Consider the following 19188-nt stretch of genomic DNA (forward strand, 5'->3'; position numbering starts at 1 on the left):
ATCATTACAAATAACCAGCTGCTTTGGCAGAACTAGCAGGCAAAGTATGTTGGTTTTATTTTCTGAAAGAGCCGAGAGATGCCTCTGAAAAAAATTTTCACTTTTCAAGTATTTGGCCAAAGAGTTGGTTTTTTAGTGTCAAATGAACAGAACTGAAATGGAATGAACAAAACTTCTGAATGGTCCTGGCTCTTGCAGGATCATAGAATTGTTCAGGTTGGAAAAGACCTTTCAGATCATAGGGCGGTGTTTCTCCTATAGACTATTTTAACATGAAACTTATTTTCTGTTACATACAGGGACTTTACTAGCCCTGATATCTAAAATCTAGAAATTACCTCACGTTTTTTGGTAGATTCTGAACTATTTTGGAAAAGTCAAAATAAGAACTACGCTGGTAACGAAGAATGAACCCTACAAGCCACACCCTCATGACCTGGTGGGAAAAGACTGCAGGGACGGCTACTACGAAGCGGAGTTTGGGCCAGAACGGCGAGTCCTGTCGTGAGTAATGGTGTTGCTTGGGAGTTCGATTAATTATGCAAGTGATTTGCTAATCTTACGTTTTAAAACTCTAACTAGCAATTAAAAAAAGAGTAGTTAGTATGCTGTCTTTGCCTAAGTTTACTAATCCATCTCTCAGAGAGAACAGCTTCTCTTTGAAGTATTTCCTTCTTTTTAAATACTTCACATATCCACCTTTGGTCCTGTTCTTTTCCTGGCATCCTCTTCTTTCCTTTCTTTGTTCTCCCACTGTCTGTCTCCTTTTCCTTTCTCCCACTTGTTTGCGCTTTTTTTTTTTTTTTTTTGGTCTGGTTCCTTAACTCTGCTCACTCTGGAGCATGACTCTCTCCTACATGTGAAAATGTCAACCAATAGAATGGGTAACGACAACATTAGAATTAGCACTTCACAGTGATTAGGGAAGTTTGCATCTCCCATGGGGAATGGTATTTGGACTTTCTGGAAACTGGCAGAGAAAGTTTGTACTGACTGAGCATCACATCATTTAGAAGGTAGTGGTTGTGACACATCTAGAAACGTGTTGGTCGGTGTCACTGGTGTTGCTCTTTGTTTGGGCTGGGGTTCTTCTGAGTAAAACCACCGATCCTGCTCAGGCCCAGCGCTGCAGAGCAAGCACACCGGGGAAGGATCTACTGGTGGATGCAGGAAGGAAAACTCATGATTATGAGTTTTAAGATTTGTTTCTTGGTGCTCTTCAGAGGCATGTTAAGAATATCTAAAACGCAGTTGTATTCGCTGGCATTTCCTGCAAGTTTACCAAGTCTTTGTTGCAGAGTAAACTGCAACAAACGTAGAGGGATTATTGCCAGAGAGGAGAAGTCAAAATAGACAAGCTGTTTGTGGCTCTCAGTTTGCGATGTAAATTTGGAAGTAGTCTGTTGCTTTGGGGTAAACCTAACAGAGCTGGGAGGTAAATATTTCAGTGTATAAGTGGCTGTAAATATTTCAGTGTATAAGTAGCTCCTGCGCACTGTTCTGGGGCTGATGTGATTCTGTTCGCGTTGGTGAAATTACTGCACGTTTATGTGGGTTTAGTCAGTAGGAGACTATTAAAGGAGAGAACTGAAGACAGTCTGTTTGAAGATGATGATTGCCTGATGGTGAAATAAACAGTTGTAATAGAGGAAATGCTTCAACGTACAGCCCAGGCTGGAGTGATCATGAATGCGCTGCAGTGTATTCAGGTGGCACGTAGTGTGTTGACTGTACTGCCTTTTGCTGTTACAGACACTAAGAACTCTATTAGTTTATTGGTTTTAGCTCTGTTTACAATGCAGTCCTAACTGCAGAATGGTAGAAAAGGATTAGTAAATATAGTATTTCCTATAACATTTTCCCCACTGTCATACCTCTCCAGAAAGGTAGGGCTGTCCCTGGGGGCACTCTACCTTCTGTCTTGATTGTTTTAATTTCTCCCTCATCAGCTTCCCTGCAAATAGAGTTCCCCTTCACCTGGTCTCTAAAAGGCAGTTGCAAATATCCGAAACCTTGCACCTTCCTCTGACTGTCCATTCACCAGCTTCTCCTTTGTCTTCTCCAGTTCCTTACCCACGGTCAAAGGATGCCGGCCCTTCGAGCCCATCCCACTTCCCGCTCTCGGCTCTGCGCCTCCTGATCCGAAGCAGAAAGCCCGATTGCTTAACACCTTTTCTGGTGATGTGTTACATGCACCGGATGCAGGAGGACACTGGTGATTGCTTTTCCTCTTGGTGTTTTGTTGCACAAGGTTAAGCCTGTAAGCACAAGGTGCGCCTGTCAAACGGATGTGCAGGCTGTAATGCCAAAAAGCGCTGGGATGCTTTGCAAATACTTATTTGCAAAGTTTGATTTCATCTCTGTTGTATGTGTGCATCAAGTCCTGTTCTTTGACATAATGCTGTGTCTCTGTTTCACTCAGAGGCACTCATGATTGTTTGCTATATCCATGAATTCTTCTCAGTATCGGTAGGTTGTAAGCCTCTCGGTTTCTTACAAAATAATAAGTGGGCTACTTTCAGTTTACTGATAATGTGAAACTGCAAGCTTCAATTGAGCTTGGCACTGGAGATCCTGATGGGAGGAGGCTCAAAACATTCTCTTTGAAATGTTTCCAGCATCGGTGCACTCATATTTTTAACAAATCATTGGTTGCTTTAAGATGAAAGAACAGTATGATCCATAATTGGATCTGGATGTTTAAAGTCATTTTCCTTTTTGTGGCTGGTGACTCAGTCTTTGCATTCTTCTCTTCGAGTCCATGTTGGAGAAAAGCCTCATACAATACTAGTGAGCAGGAGATGTCCTCTCTTGGTAGTGGTTCCAGCTGTTTAGTCTTGCTGAGCATCCCAAATTGGAGCAACAATATAATTCTATTTTTTTTCCCTGCAGAAGTGGGATTATTAATCCCAGCTTTTGGGCTGGTCTGAGTAATGACTCTGCTTTCTGCTTGTTTGAAGTTCTCCATGTAGTTCTGGTTGAACAAAGTGTGTTGTTCTGCTTGTGCTGTGGTGATCTTTGTCCTGCTGCCTAAACTTGATCAGAGCCCTCCCTGGCCACAACGTCAAGGTGAAAGTATGAACGTTGGAGCTTGTGTGACTGCCTGTATACTCAGATTCTTACTTCCTAGCTTGCTATCTCTTGATGTGGATGGTATCATAGGTTTTTTTAAAATGTTTTCTTTTTTTTTTTTCCTCTCTCTTCCTACTTCTCCCTCTCCCTTCTCGTTATCGTGCTTGCTTCCTGTCAGCCAGCGCTGGTGTGAAACCCCGCAGCCCTGCGGAGGTTCTCGACGGTTCCTCCTCTGGTCTGACCCTCTGTTCAGTGACAGTTAAATAGACACTTTCGCTGTGAGCGTGTGTTTTAGAAAACATTTATAACCTGAGAATTACAGGCTGTTCGAATGCCTGGTTTCTGTCCCCAAGAGGCTTCGTTCCCCGTGGCTGAAGGGTGTGCGGCAGCGGCTGTCCGGCCCCAGGATGGGCAGTGCTGTCACTCCATGTGCGCCTGCTGCGTACCGGTGACCTGCAGTGGGTTGGGGATGGAACGCAGGACAGGGCTGGGTCATGGGCTTTGAAGCATGCTTCACACTGAGCCTGTGGAATAGAGTGGGTGTTCTGGGGGAAAAAATAATATGTGCTGTGATCAAGCCCTAAAAAAAAAAAAAAGTACTGCCTCCCCGAGAAGGTAGAAATAGGATTGGTTGCGGAGGTGCCGTACAAATCTGGCATGCCAGTAGCCACAACACGAAGCCGAAGTGCTTTAGTGAATTGTGAGATGCTGCTGCGTTTTACTTTCCTCTAGGTCGCTGTATCATGTTCAGTTTCTAAAGGAAGCTTGCGCGTTCCTCTCACGAATAAAGGTTCGGGAAGTGGAGCCTGACTGCAGGGGATCTGGGAACCTCTGAAGAGAGCATGTGGGGCGCAGGCAAGGGAATTCAAGGAAATTAAACTTAACATCCTGCTAGGATAGTTGTTCAGAGCAGGGAAACGCGGAGCAGCTCTCAAGGGAGTTGGCAGGACTTTGGGTGCATGGAGGTGTTTTTTTCTGCATAGCCAAAGCCCAGAATATCTGTGGTGTTTCAAAGGAAGGGAAATAGCTGGTACTTCTGGAGAAAGATGCCTGCTGGCATGACCTATCTTCTGAGCTTATTGTAACATCATGAAATGTGGGGGTTTTTATTTATTTTTTTTATTTTTTTACTTCCTGCTTTACATCCACTCAGCTTTGATGATGTCATGGTTTTTCCATGTGGGAAGGAGTCAGCTCGCCTGGGACTCCCCCCACCTCCTGCATCAGGGTGACCTGCACTTTTATGCAAATAAAGAGGAGCTGCAGCTCTTCAGAACTCTTCCTAACTATGTGAGATCTAAAAACCTGTTTTGACTAGTTTCAAAGAACCTTTACAATGATGTTTGAAACTTACACTCCCTGATAAAAGCAGGAAAGCAAATCCTTAACAGATACAAATCAGCAAGTTTATTGATAACAAAAATAATTGTCACTTCAGATCACCCAAGATTATTTAATTTTTCATCTCTGTAGGTTTACTGCAGAATAACAGTTTTTAATATAAAAATACATATTCTTAATAAAGAATATAAATTCTTTAGAATATTATTTTGGTATTTTTCACTTCTGTTTCCGCTCTTATTTTGGAAAAAGCAGCATCTCTCCTTTTCAGTTTTTACATCCTTATCAAAACAAGCTGCTTTTTTTTTCCTCACACAGTATGTTATCACACTAGTCAAGGTCAAATAATTTATTTAATATTCTACACTTAAGATTTTTATTAGTTGCTGAAATGCTGCCACATGTGCTTCAGTTTTCAGAATTTGGGCATTCAGTGTGTGAAGAAGAAAGACTTGAAGGAATCAATTTCTTCACGAATCTCAAAGAAGATTAACCCTTTCAATGGTGAGTAGAAATTAGCTGGCTCACTTTGCAGGGTGGTGGTGGGGTTGCGCTTTGTCCTGCCTTTGCTTTTGTGATAGACTCCCCCCCTCCCCCCCCCCCCCGCCCCGATTTTTTTTTTTTTTTTTTGGAAACTGTCTTTCTGTTCTGTTTCCCTCCTAGTCTTTCCTCACTGTCATCACATGAATCTATTTGGATAGTTGCCCCCTTTTTTTTTTTTTTTTTTTTTTTTTAGGAAACTGTCTTTCTGTTCTGTTTCCCTCCTAGTCTTTCCTCACTGTCATCACATGAATCTATTTGGATAGTTGCCCCCTTTTTTTTTTTTTTTTTTTTTTTAATCTCCAGCAGCAATGTGAATTGCTGCTTCCAGGGAAGTTTCCGGGGAAGCTTTCTGGACAGAAGCGATGGGATAGTGGCAGAAACCTTCCCCAGAAACTTCCACAAGTATCTCAGGAATTGGATTCCCTAGTTTTGGCAGCTATGAGCGTGAAAGACTGAATTGGCATAACTCTGCCACAACTTAAACAGATAACAAATCTAGCTTGCCACCGTCCCATCTCCTCTTGTGATACTGGTGTCTGTGACCCCAGCCAGGCAGTTTGGGGAGCTGCCCCCCGACTTGATTTTGTAGCCCGGGAGTGGGTGCAGGCACATGGGAAGCCTGCAGCAGTGCGGGTCTGAGGCAGGTTGTGCTGCTACACACAGAACCGCGCCTGTGCGGGCCTGCCCGTGGGCTGTGGTGTTGTACAACAGCTGATCCGTGGGCTGCTCGCAGCCATCCTGCTCTGCCCTCCATCCCCAGTCGTGCGCTCAGACTACTTCCCTCGCACCGGGTGCAGAGGCTGCCTGGCTACGTGGTGAATGGACTCAGCAAGTTGTACCAATGGAAACCCAACTTTCCAAAAAAAAAAAAAAACCAACCCACAAAAAAACCCAAAAACAAAAACAACAAAAAAAATCCCAAAAAACCAACCAACCCAAACCCACCAACCAAAAAAATTCCTGATCAGACAAAAAACACCCCCAACCCAACACCACCCCCCCCCCTTCAGATCAACTTGCTAAACCAATTAATCTCCCAGCCACATAATTGCACAGTTCAATGCACAGCACAGGTGGGGAGCATGCAGCAAATTGTAGGGCCGACTGGAGCCGGACCAGCACTTCCATCATGCAGGCGCAGCTGGGGGGAATTAGATGAAAGGCATAAACACCCCTGAACTATTAGCTAAGCATTATGAATGCAGTCATGTATTTGCTTAAGTCTAGCAAGAGCTTGGAGATTTTCCAAATACTTTTTTTAATACCCACAGAGGTCTTGCTAAATTCAGGTAAGACCCTTCTTGGAGAGTCTAGAGCTGGATTTCTGGCTGGCTTCAAAACACGTGTCCCTGAATTGGGACAAAAAGAAGCATGTTGAGCTTATTACAGGGTGAGAAAGGTTTAGATACTTTTCTTAATTTTAGAACAGCCATTTGGAGTCAGGCTGATGGTCTTAATGGTCCATCTCAGCAGTTGTTCTGGTAATGGATGCGCACAATGGCATCTGTTTTTACACAAATTTAGCCCATCACAACAATTTAAACAGTTGAAGTGTTTGAATTGTTACCTTGCCTCAGCCAGCTCTACCTGGATTTCAGATAAAAAGGGGAATTTTTCTGTTCAGCCCTCTTGGCTTTCTTTTACTCCATAAATAAAGAACACGTTGACATTTTCTCTTGATGTTGTGCAGTAAAGGAATGTGATAAAATCCCTGTTTGTGCATGGGTTTTGCCAAAGAAACTTTAAGAGGCCACATAGTTAGCTCTGTTCCTAGCACTGCTGGGTGTAGTAGTGAAGCAGTGTTTAACTAAAATAATTTGGCAGCAGATTTTTACAATGGTTGGCACGTAACTCCAAATTCACTACCCGTTTTTGGGCAATTACGGCAGGTTGTGCTTGGAGCATCAGGGCAGATCCTGGGCTGCTTTCCACCAGTCCAGCAGCGGAGGAGATGACAGCCCTGCCCTGGCAGCAGGGGAGAGCCTGGCGTGGGTGACACACAGGGCAGCACCCCGCTCTGGGCAGGGGCTGTGCCGAGAAGGGGCCGCTGGCAATCCCCAGCCTGCGTAATTGCCTTTCGGCACTTGGTAGCATGTCAGCACAAAGCAGAGCTGCTTCAGAATGGCCTCCAGCTGCTCCAGGGCAGTCCCACGCTAGGCAGAGCCCAGAAAAGCGTAGGACCAAGGTCTAATAAAACGGGATTGGGTGACAGAAATATTTTTACAGGTGTACTTGGTTGATCAAAAGAGGGTTGCATTAGCAGCAGTCACCGTAATGTTCGCTGCTTGATAAGATTGGGAGTTTTTTGTATGGATTCAGTTTGTTTTTTAAGGTCAGAAGAGTATCATTACGTTCTCCAGGATTGCACAGGCTGTGTCGTACCAGTCCTGCATTGTGCTTGATTTATGTGCCTTCAGAAAGGCATCTGGCTGTTTTATTTGGAGACATTTCGGAGTTAAGTGCATCCTGTAAGCAGGTCGCGAGTTGGTCACACAAGAAATGAGTAACACTATCATAAAAGAAATCTCATGGAGCTGAAAACTAGCCTTCAGGGTGTTTGTGTGATGGTTGGTTTTACTTTTTCTTTCCCACCTTCATCTGGAACAGTCAGATAGTCCCTGTCCCGAGTCTCCTTTCAGGGCAGAGGTTCAGTATTGACCCTATGAACAGATGCAAAACGCCTCCAGCCTGCCAGCGTATGTGTTACTTGGCAGTAAGGGATGAAGTAGCAGCAAGGCGTGGGGCCGTGAAGTCATGTTCCAAAGTTCCTTGTGTAAAGGGGCCATCGTCTTCCAGGGAAGCACAGGTACCACAGGCAACTGGGATGGCAAAGGGAGAGCGAGCCCTTAACGCAGATTCTCTGGGGCTGTCATCCCTCCGCCGTGTCTTCCAGTGTACAATACAGACACGTACCGAATAAGGGTCATAATTGGCAGCAGTAGGAAGTTGCTTGGTTGAGGTGTGTGGGTTTGAAGATTGTTTTCTCCAACACTCTTGCCTATCCTGTTGAAGCAACTGATGTCTGCCTCTGAACGCCTGGATGATCAGGAGTCGGTGTTTGCAGGCCATGCCGTGTGCCTGGTTGGAGCTGTCTGCATGAGTCATGCTGCAAGCGTACCTGTAAGGCTGTTTCACCGAGAATTCCCCACTATTAGCTGGCAATGTTTATCCTTTGCCAAGTTCAGTACAGGCTGTACGGATCGTGTGCGTTCGCTAGGATGCAGACAGATGCCTTGCGCTTGGGTCGCTCCTCTTGGGTTAGCCTTGTTTGAGAGAGAATTGCTGTTCCCACACCATCCCTGGATATGTTTGTAATCCGTTGCGTTCATGAGGTGCATCCCATATATTTTTGTCCATTAATAAGCTAAATGATTCTAGAAATCTCTCTTGTCTCATCCCTGAGCGTGCCAGGGAAGTGGTGTGCGGTGGTTGTAACTAGGACTCCTTGGCACGATGATGATATAAATAGCGCAGCATCGAAGGAGCGGAGTTACTCCTCCAGCGGAGCTGGTCCATGTCTGCTTTCTAGGGTGTTTGTTTTCTTTTAGTAGCTGTTGAGTTGTGCCATATCCTTGTCTTCCCATGTACTGTCTGATGTACAGCCAACTCAAATTAAAAGAAGAGCCAGTCTTCAGTTAAGAGCTTTTTGTGGGTGGGTGTGACTTGACATAGAGACAACAATTGAGTTAATAACAACTCAAGTTAATTATCGATGAGGAAAAGCCCTAAATGTGTTCTTTAAATTTAGGGGGAAACCGTACTTGGTATGGTATTCCAGAGGACTAAGCTTTTTCTAGGTGAATGGATGGCAGCATGAAAACCCTAGGCTTGTCTTGGAGTGAGAGCCCTGGAGGATGGCCAGATTTCAGGCAGTTAGAAGAGAGGGCACGAATAGGCTTCCCCTGGAGCTTGACATACGCTTCAGGTTCCTGTTCCTTTGTAATTGCTCTTGCTAATAAGCATTTAATTCACTTGCAGGCTCGCCCCTGTACCCCACAACTAATTCTGCTCCGTTTGCCTCCGCAGTCTTTCCTTTGCCGTTTCCCCTTTCCGCCCGCGAGCAGCTGACCCCGCGTCGGCTTCGCACTCGTCACAGTCTCCACGCCACCCCTGCACGCCCCCGCGCTGCGCCCGGGCTCGTCCCCACACCAGTCACACTCGCTTCCTGCCCACGCGCGGTCACCCTCCCCACAGCTTCCCGTGCTGGCCCTGGCACGGCTGCGCTCCTGAGACCACCCCCCCACCCCCCCCTCTGACGCCACTCACCCACGCCAGCCGCGGTCACCGGGATCCCTCTCTCCGGCCGCTCGCCGCAGGACAGCCCCTGCATTGTTGGGGGGCTTGGTGGGCCGTGATTATGTGAGCAAATAAACAAAATATTATGAACCCAGTGAAGACTCTTAGCAAGAATTTGGGAGCTGGGAATAGCTTGAAGTGGAAAGCATCCCTGTAATGAGTGCATGGGATGTTGCACTTCTGTCCTTAAATTAAAACAAATGTGTAACAGCAGCACCCCCAGCTAAAATCTTGTGAGAGATTGAAAAAAGTGAGAGCTGCCAGCTTTTTGAGAAGCACAGAGCAAATCCATGTGTGGAAAGCTAAATGTCCTGATTGTAAGGTGATGTTAGTTTTACTTTTGGAAAGCCTCTTTTGTACCTCATGCAAATGCTTCTTGCTGTTTATGCTGAAATGTGAATGTTAACCTAAAGGACAGCCCCTTTTCAAATAAAAATGAAAAGGAACGTTGCCAAGTAGAGATGCGAAAAATGCTGCGCTTTTTTCTTTCCTGTACTGTAAACAAACTGCTAAAAACGCGCTAGAAATGTGCAGAGGCTGATGGATAGATCTGCTTAAATCTGTTCCGATTTTACATTTTTCAGACTGAACTTGGGAAAAGAACCCAGATTCAAGAGTAACATTGCCTAGACAAAAAAAGGACTGAGTTTCAAAAGTTTGAATTTGTATTCGCAGTTCTTCCCTTGGCTTTTGTATGAGGCTAGGCCGTTCATCTTCCCTGCGTTTCTTTTCTTGGTAAAGCAGGGAAACACAACCATGGTAGTTTAGGCATTCGGTCACTGGAAGTTAGCATCAGAGTTTTACAGTCTTTTGCATTAATCAGCCCTCAGAATGCTTTTTTTAAAAATTATTGATAGTCACTGATGCATGTTCTGTGTATAGGTATGTGCAAATGTTTCTTTCTTCTGCAGAATTGGTTGGAACTTACCTCTTTGTGGATCACAGAGGTATAAAGCAGGCATGGGTGTATTGGCAGAAGAAACATATGCTGCCATGGTCCTTTCCTTCCCCTTGTTCCCAGCTTCTACCTCTCAGCAGGTGCTAGTAGATGGTATTTTTGCCTCTGGATGTGTAGCTGAACAGCCTGGCCTGTCATCCAGCACTGTGTCCAGGTGCTGGAGCCCAGCTACAGAGCGAGCACAATATTCTGCTTTTGACAGCAAGGGACAAATAGCATAGCAGCGCATCTGCTCCTTCCTTTGTACCTGTACGATTTGTAGTTCACTTAGGAACCGCTGCTGTAGCGTTGAACTAGCTGGCCAGGTCCTTTCTGGCTGCGTGGCGTTCGGTGGCAGCAGTCACCGCTCAAACGCCTGGGCAGTTTAGTACGTGCTGCAGGTCCTTCCTAAGGCTAGCTGCCCTGCGGCCACGCAGCCACCGCTGCGGCGAGGCCATGGGCTGGGGGGGCATAAACGGGATGCAAAATGCACCTCCCAGGCGCTACACAGGGAGGAACCTTTGGCTCGGACCCCGTTTCCCTGCCTGGTTGATCCTGGCCTAAATGGGGAGCAGCGCTGGAAGGGGCAGCCCCCCCTCGCTCTGCGTGTGCCTGCTTCCACCCTGCCCCGTGCACCAGGGCTAGCGGTCGTGGGAACAGGCTGCCTGAAAACAAGCCGTTTCCTCTTTTCTTCTGGCAGGTTAGTGGTGAGCCAGGCCAGTTCCTTGGTCTGATTCACCACGTGAGCGCCAGGCCCAGTGTAAGAGCAGTGCTGGCCACGGAAGGGCGGGCAGAGCCAGCCTTTCACAGAAAGACCTCTGGCGCAGACAGAGTTAGACCCCCCAGTCGTGCCGGGGCTAAGGGGGGGATCTTTGTGCTCCAGGAGCAAAACGCTCGAGGCAGGCCAGCTCTGTGTCATCGCTGAAATGACACTGAGCATCCAGCCTATCCCCAAATTAAACCTCGTCATCTGCGTAAGAGAAAAGGCAGAATACAGCTCATCGTGATTATTAATGATGTGTGTTCCTGAGCGGTCTCAGTGGTGAAGTGTCTGTGGGAGGTCATTCTCTTTGTTTGAGGTCTAGCGTTCCCCCCGCAGCCCCTGGCTGAGGAGGGAAGGTCACAAGATGTCCCTTTGCAGGGGAAGCTGGTGTTTTCAGCAGAGTCCTCTCTGAATGTGTCACACCACATCATTTGCCCTGGAAGTTTCCGTGCAGGTTAAGTTTAGATGCTAAAGTACCTCCAACTCCACCCACTCCAGAAGTTTCTGACATCATCGGTCTAGAAGCTGGGTGGAGGGCTGTACGTGAGGAATCTGCGATTTAATCGGGTATCGTGTTATCAGTGAAAAAATACAAACACTTCATCATTTCTCTTCAGTGTTCAGAATAAACTTTCACTTTCCCTGTAGCATCACCTTATGAGTAAACTTCAGAGCCCTTAATCCCCCAGTAAAATTTGACAGATGAATGGTATTTTATTGGCCTTTCTGGCTGTTGAAGACTGTTAAAATAGTAAAAAACATGAGAAATAAATAAATAGGAACAAAGAGGAGGCTTGATATTATCTGCATCTTGAACTTTGTGCCGAGTTGGAATTGCACGTTGGTGGGCTGGACCCAGGAAGTCCCCAGTTTTGTGTTACAGAAGAAAATCCCAGAAGTTCTCTGATTTGGCAGAAACCCAGCAGGGCATCTCTGGGCTTCAGTGACAGAAACATCTGAGACGGAGCCGAGCCCAGTGCCTGCGTGGTGTGAGCTGCTGGGGATGGAAGGAGTTCACAGTGTAGCTTGGGGGGGTGTGTTTCTCTGCCCACACTGGGACAGTGTCGGTCTCTTCCCATGTTAACGGATAATGGATTAGAGAATTATTTCAAAGGTCATTCTTTTTTTTCAGTTGGAGCATTGGTGTTTCTTTCAGAAGAGTTCTACACGGATTTACAAAGAAAGGATTTGCTAGTCCCCGTAGCCCCTTTCAGGGCAAACAGCTGATACCCCCCAGGTCCAGCTCTAGGTACCGCTTTTAAAATCCTGGTGCCAGAGTCTTGGTTAGTTTTCTTTTACCATTGTGCCCGTGGTGTTTTTATGGGGCTTTTGGCATCATGCCCCATATTTACCTTAGAATTTTAATTCTTCTTGAAAATAGTTGGGGTTTTTTTGTGCTTTGAGTTGCTAAGTGTTACTTTTGAAAGCTCTCCTCCTTGTAAAGGAGCTCCACTTACTAGCATTCCTTCATCTACTCCTGTTTGCACAGATAACTATGGACAATGAATTTCTGCCAGGGCAAGGCTAGTTTATTAGATTGGGCCATCACAGGGACAAGCAGAGATTGTTGGTTGGACTCCTAGGGAGACGGTAAGGTGTAGTACCACACAGCGAGAAGCAGTCAGAAGAGGAAGCTGGACTCCTGCCAAACCCAGAGTACCTCTTCCTTTTATTCACGTCGGGTTCGAGCCTTTTTTTACCGTATCTGCTCCCAACACTCTGCCTTATGCGACGTTTTTTGCTTCACGTGTGTAACGTCACTGGTTTCGGTAGGGCTGCTGGTGCAGAGTTTGCACAGGCTGATGGAGCGAGTGCCTGCTTCTCTTCTCCGGGACTTACTGTTCCCAAAATCTTCAACAGCATTTCTTAACTTTAATAACTTCAGGTTTGTCAGGTTTAACCCTGTCTGTTGTCCTTCTGTAGAGAAGTTGGTGAAGTAACACTGACTGACACGACCATCCTCCGTACGGCCATACTCCAGGCATTAGTCAGTGTGTTTGTCTGCCTCGTTTTTGTTTGCTTTTAATATTCTTCAGGTCAGCATCCATTCCACTTAGTGGCTGCTCTCAAATTGACTTCAGAGGGAGCAGAATGAGACGTTTGTTAAAAATAACAACATTTTATTTTGTTTGGATGATTGTCTTTTAGGTGGGAATTAAACATGGTTTGGAATTGATGAAAGCTGTGCGCTTCTGTATATGAACATGGAATCTTGCCTCGTATTTTTTTAAGTATGTCATCACAAGATGGGAGTTGCAGCTGTCTTGTTCTCCTTTCTTGCTGCTACGTTCTTCTCATCTTGTTAAAAATAGCCCAAGAGGAATCGCTCTTGACTGAACACTTCCTCTTTCAAACTACAGATTTTTAAAAATTGTATTAAATCATTTATAAGAACATGCAAAGCAGGAGCAGTGTTTTTTGCTGTAATCCAATGAGCTGTACGCCACAGCTCTGTTCTTTGCAATTATTGGCACACCACATCTTTCCTGTGTCAGGTTGGTTAAACAGATTTATTGGGAATTTGCAAAAGTTTGTAGCGTAGGAAATGATGTTATTTGAACATTAGCATTACTAATTTCCTCCGTATCTAGTATGTATTTATAGAGTGCTTTCAAGCTGTAAGTCTGCTATTATTTGTTTCTGAGAAAGAGGCTGCTGCGCCTGTGGAAAGTGTGGCGCAGGGCTGGTGCTGCTGTACCGTGTGAGAGAGAGACTTGCACAACACAGTCCTCGCTTCTCGTTCAGAATCAAAAGCCAAATCCACATTTTGTGCTTGGCTTCTACCTACAGGGAGCTGGCTTAGACAAAGGTATTTCATCTCGGTGCTCAATTGAATTGAATTTGATTGGCTGGCTGTGATGCCAGCATGGATTAGACTCACCTGAGCTGCTGGGAGCAAGGTGGCAGTGCCCTCCTGGTTATCCCTTCTGCAAGGCGCAATCTGCAGAATGCACTTTTCTTTTTTAATTCTCCAGATCAGGCTGTATCAAGAGGCAGTTGGGCTGTGGAGCCTGCCAAATCTGAGTGAGGCTGAAGAGCCGTCTGTTCCAAACCTGTTTTCCAAAGATCCTGTTTTATTAAGTTAGCAGGTCAACTAGTGAAGTGCATTAAATCATAAAACTTTGTGTACCTGGTAATACAGCCAGCCACCAACCTGCAAAGCGCAGGCTGGCAGGACTGCCCTGGGCCCCACCATTTCTGAAGCTACATACGTAGTTGCTGCTTGGTTTTGTACTTGCTGGTGTATTTGCTTGAAATATTGCAGATCATGGGCTTGTAAAAGGGAGCGGTGACTTGAGTTCTCTCTGCAGGAGAGACCAGGAGAAACTGAGATATTCAGAGCACAAGAAAGACTAAAAATGCCAGTGGAAAGTACTCTGAGCTCAGTGCATTTGTTATTTCACACGATCAAAAGGCAAAAGGAAGAAATCTTTCAAGTGGGCATTGTGGAATCTCACTCACGGCAGGGTGGAGACCAACCTGGTGATAAACGTTAAAGGTCAGAGTATCGCAATCTAATCAGTACAGTGGGATCCCCAGACTTCTCATTGCAGCCACGTTTAATCTCGTGTTCTTGCAAGAGGCCTCTGAAAGGGCAGGGGAAGGACTGAACTCGAGAGGTTGTGATCTGTTGACTTGCCACGTTTGCTGTAGGCAGTTGCAAGGAGTAGCTGAACTATGCTGAACTGCTGCTTTGAACTATCTTGGAAAAGAGCGCCATGGAATTAAATCAGTTTCTCATTTTGCTAGCGTTGAATGTCAGCATAACAGTTTAATGTCAGACCTCGAAGGAACACATCACATTCAGAGAGGGCTGCTTTTCCCAGAGTCACCCATTAAGCAAGGGGTACCCGAAACGTTCAGTGATGGGATCCCAGGTCCTGTGTCTTGAAATTAAAATGAGAGCAAACACAATGGAAATGCTGATCTCGGGTTCTGCGTTTCCTGTGTTTTACGCCGGGAGGAATATGTAAGGAAACGGGTCCTTTCCAGCAAGGCTTCGCCGCTTGTATTACGAAATCGTACCATAGTGACGCCGCTGAGCACTGTTCTCAAAGGTACAGAAGCGATGCAGGTAGGGGGGTGGTGGGGCTGGGGATGGTTTCTGTTGTTTCAGCTTTGTCCTTGCCCCAAGAACTGCCTTCTGATTATTTTTCTGCCTCAGTTTCTAGAGAGAAATAACGGTACCACGTAGCGCAAGTCTTTCACTGCCATGGAAAATGTTCAGCTAGGTCCTAGGACATCTTCGTACTGAAATATTTCTCTTCGGCAGCAGCATTAATTTTGTGAAATTTATCGTGCACAAACAAGAGAGAAACACATCCAGGGAACGACTTTTAAACTATAGATGTATGAAACTGGTCCGGCAGGCACGGTGAGGAAACCAGACGCCAGAAACAGCTGCAGAACTAGGACAGTTGAGCCTTGTTTGATGAAGGGGAAGCATTAGCGGCTTCTCTATCGTTTGTTGTGTCCAGGGAATTTACTCAGGCAGCCCCTGCAAAGCTAGCAGGGACCACGGGCACGTTTCGCCTGGCTTGGCAACGCCTTTGCTTCCATCGGTGGAGATTCGTCCCCGGTTTGTCAAAGAACTACTGCTGGTTTTGATGACTAATCCTTAGTCTTGTCTTTCCTTCTGCTGTTCAGTGCCTGAAGAACAGCTGCACAACATCGACGAGTATGATCTCAATGTCGTCCGCCTCTGCTTCCAAGCTTTCCTCCCTGACGAACATGGCAACTACACGTTAGCTCTTCCTCCTTTGATTTCCAACCCGATCTATGACAACAGTAAGTACCTATTCGGTCAATTGTGGGTTTGTTTTTTGTTTGTTTTTGTTTTTTCTTTTCCTTGGGATGAAAAATGCCAGGCCAGTTTTTGAGCTCTGTGCCAGTCTTCTGGGTCACTTCTGTGGCTTGGGACTTGCAGATGCATGTCTAATGCGTGGCAAGTCAGTGAGCACGTACTCAAAGGATGATCCCAGGGTGAAGCATTGGCCAACCAGAGTAAGAATTGTCCATCGCATCTGTGGACTCGCACACCGGTGTTTTTTCAGCCCTCGTTCATGTATCACAGCAATGACTGCAAGGAAAGGCCTGCTCCTGATGTGCCGAGGGATTCAGGTAAAGGGTAGCAAGATGGGCGGCTGTAAGAGCGATCTGCTGCCCAAGGCTGTCCTCCGAAGCCTGTTACACCTACGAGGAGCCTTGCCTTTGCCTTGCGAGGGCTCTGGAACAGGGCTCGAGACAGAGATTTATCCCAGTGGGAAACTGTCTTAACGCTTGTCTGTACCCCTTTTGTATCCCGGCCGGCTGTTGTTTTCAGTGTGGAGGCAGGGAATGGGGGAACGTTTGATCGTGCTCTGGGAGGGTGCAGAAGTACGTGCAACCCCCCTTCTTGGCACTGTTTTCCACATTCCGCAAAACTGGACTTCTGTATGGCTTTGGCAGGTGATGGCTGCTGAGGATTTTAGCCCTCAGCGTGTGCTGGACTTCTCTCCCTGAGCAGAATAGCAGAAGAACTTTTAATCCTTGAAAACTTTGTGGCAGTGTTTTTTACTTCTGCAGTGAAAGTGTTTCCATGCTAAGTATTGAAGTCATTACTTTAGCAGAAACTATTGAATAAAGTGAGGTCTGCGTTTATAAAGTTGATGTGGGCCTAACCACTATGAAAGCGTTGAATATGGACTCGGGTGGTTTTGGTATTCTTAGAGTATATTTTAGAGCATTCTCTAGAAGCTGGGACTGTGTGCATTGTTATTGAGAACCCTCGTAGTACTGAAGTACTTGGGGATGACATAAAATTGATGTATGAGACTTGCAGCTACGCCTCGGATGCTATTTAGAAATGTGCCAAATCATGATTACTTGTCTATGTTGATTGACGTCAGTCTTTGCTAAGCTGCTGAAGTGACAGATAGCTGTGTGGTGGGGAAAGCTTGGTTTTTTGGTGTGGGTGTATGTGGGCAGCTCCTGATACACCGCTGCTACGTTACGTGGAGGATTTTAGACACCTATAGTGTAAATAAAACGGTGCGTAACTGCAACCACAAATTGTGAACGTTATGCTGCTCTTGTTTGGGACAGCAGTTTCGGATCTGAATTTCTTTTTAAAATGTTAGCCTCTCCGAACCTGCTCTGTCGTACCGAACTGGGGTAAGGTCAGGTTGTAACTTTAGATAACATAAAATTGTGCAGTACACTAGGCTTTGGAAATCCTAGGCTGTTAGATTTTGAGCTTTTGCAGATCTGTTCAGATCGGGGGCAAAAAGGTATGCAGAGCTTTTCTGAAAATCAGCTTGCACATTTTAAATCTAATATTTTTTTTTCCCTTTGTAATATTTTCATAGTCTTGACCTGCTTTGGATAGTAGAAACACATAAGAATAACACGCAGACAACTGCAAGTGTATAAAATTCAGTATTACAGGCAGCTTCTGTTTTCCTTTGCCTGTACTGTTAACTGGTTTTGAACGGAAATTTCCCAAGTTGAGTATCTTACTGCGCTGAAAACTCTTGGGAAGAGTCGGATAAAGCAGCTTACTGTTTCTGAGAGATGAGGTTAGGGAGAATATGTTGTTCTGCTGGTGTTGAAAGCGATGTGGTTTTTGGCGGGCAGCTCATTTTTCTAGGGATTTGTTACCAGGGATGTGCTTTTGGGGAGCGAGGAACAGGAATTGCGCAGGAGACAGGCGACGGGGAGGGGAGGGCGTGCATGGGGGGAGAGATGCGAAGCGGCACTGCGAGAGGGGCCACAGGGAACATCTCCTGCTGAGGCTGGGGTCCCACTCCGCGGTCCTGCCTGGCACCGGGGCTGACAGCAGAGCAGAGCATCAAAGCCTGCTGACATCTGTGTCTCTCTGTTTCCACTTCTGAATTCTTTGCCTAAAAAACGAATGACGGAAGTCCAGCCTAGACCTTCCCCCAAACCTGTTAAAAGGACGCCAAGTGCCATTCAAAGCACACAGAAGTGAAACAAAGGTAAAATTAGGCTTCTCCTTGCCATTCTTAATTTACCCTTCCTGTGAAAATCGCACGATGATACTGTCAGTCATATGATCCTGTGCTGTTTCTGGGTTTGTTTTGTTTCCCCTGCCTTCAAAGTTTCTGATTCATTCAGCAAATCAAGTGGCATGTGGCATGTAGTAAAGAGGCTGTAGCACCTGCTTCTCCTAATGATAGTAATAGCTGCAGATAGTAACTACGTAATTGGGCTCTGGCCTGAGGTTACCAGGAGCTCTGTTTTAAGCATAGTCTGCGCCGTGCTATGATGTACCTGTACAGTACTGTGAAAGATTGGGCAGGAATTGACTCCAGCGGAGAGCCTGAAGTAGGTATCCCACACCCTCCCTGCCCCCCTTCTGTTTTTTGAGGGTGACTCCATAAGCTTTGGTTTTGTACGTCATCTCTGTGCCTGGAATGGGGAGCGCATGGCGGTGGAACATCGCACTGCTGTGGCGGTAGGAGGATTGGTTTCTGGCTCGTAAAGCCGCAGCAGCTGGATCATTCCGGGCATTTTAAATACATTTGGAGTCAACGTGTTGATGTAAGAAGATCAGAGAATGTCATGGCACAGTGTAGTTTTGTTCTGTGGGGATTGGAGGGGTGGAAGAAGGTGCAGTAGCTCAGTAAACTGTGAATATGGTCACAGACAGCAGCAGAGAAAGTATCATCAGTTGCTTCGTGCGTTAAGTGAAGACGGGGTCTTAAAATCGGTATCTTCTCACATATTTAGAAGTATCAACAGAGCATATAGGCACAGGGGGTGAACTTGAAATTCTAGAGAGAGTTTTTCTGTCCTGGCTTTTTTTTTTTTTTTGGTTCTTTGTTACTTCTGCATCACTACACTGTGACATCAGTGCCCTTTGAAATAAATGGTAAGGTGCCCACCGAGCTCCCGGGGGCTGTTCTTTCTTGCGGTGCTCTGTCGGCATGCTCCCTGCGGGAAAGCTGCAGGTAGTGAACGGGGCCGGACGCGTCAGGCGGTGCGTGTCTCCATCCTGCGTGAGTTGCCTGTTGTGTGTGCATGAACTTACTGTGAGCTACAGTGCTACGCAAACTGTGCAGGGGGCAGCTCTCCATCCCTAACTGTCATGAGCGCTGTCCGTGCACAGCCACAGCCTGGAGCTGACATGTGAACGTTTTGGGGTAAAACCTGTTACCTTGAGTCAAGGCATGAAAGTTAGGCTCCTAGACCTGGTGCTCAGGCACCTTGAGAGGGTAACAGAGGAGAGGCACGA

General features: G+C 46.2%; 1 protein-coding gene across 1 annotated transcript in view; it reads left to right on the forward strand.

Annotated features, from left to right (window-relative positions):
- REL (REL proto-oncogene, NF-kB subunit) overlaps positions 1-19188 on the forward strand; it is a 32545-nt gene that overhangs the window by 8225 nt on the left and 5132 nt on the right. Inside the window, exons 3-5 of the mRNA XM_037405047.1 lie at positions 356-504; positions 4826-4917; positions 15600-15740. Of these exons, the coding sequence (XP_037260944.1) occupies positions 356-504; positions 4826-4917; positions 15600-15740 (382 nt within the window). The remainder of the gene's footprint in view (positions 1-355; positions 505-4825; positions 4918-15599; positions 15741-19188) is intronic.

This window comes from Falco rusticolus, chromosome 12 (assembly GCF_015220075.1).
Source record: "Falco rusticolus isolate bFalRus1 chromosome 12, bFalRus1.pri, whole genome shotgun sequence".
NCBI classification, from domain to species: Eukaryota; Metazoa; Chordata; class Aves; order Falconiformes; family Falconidae; genus Falco; species Falco rusticolus.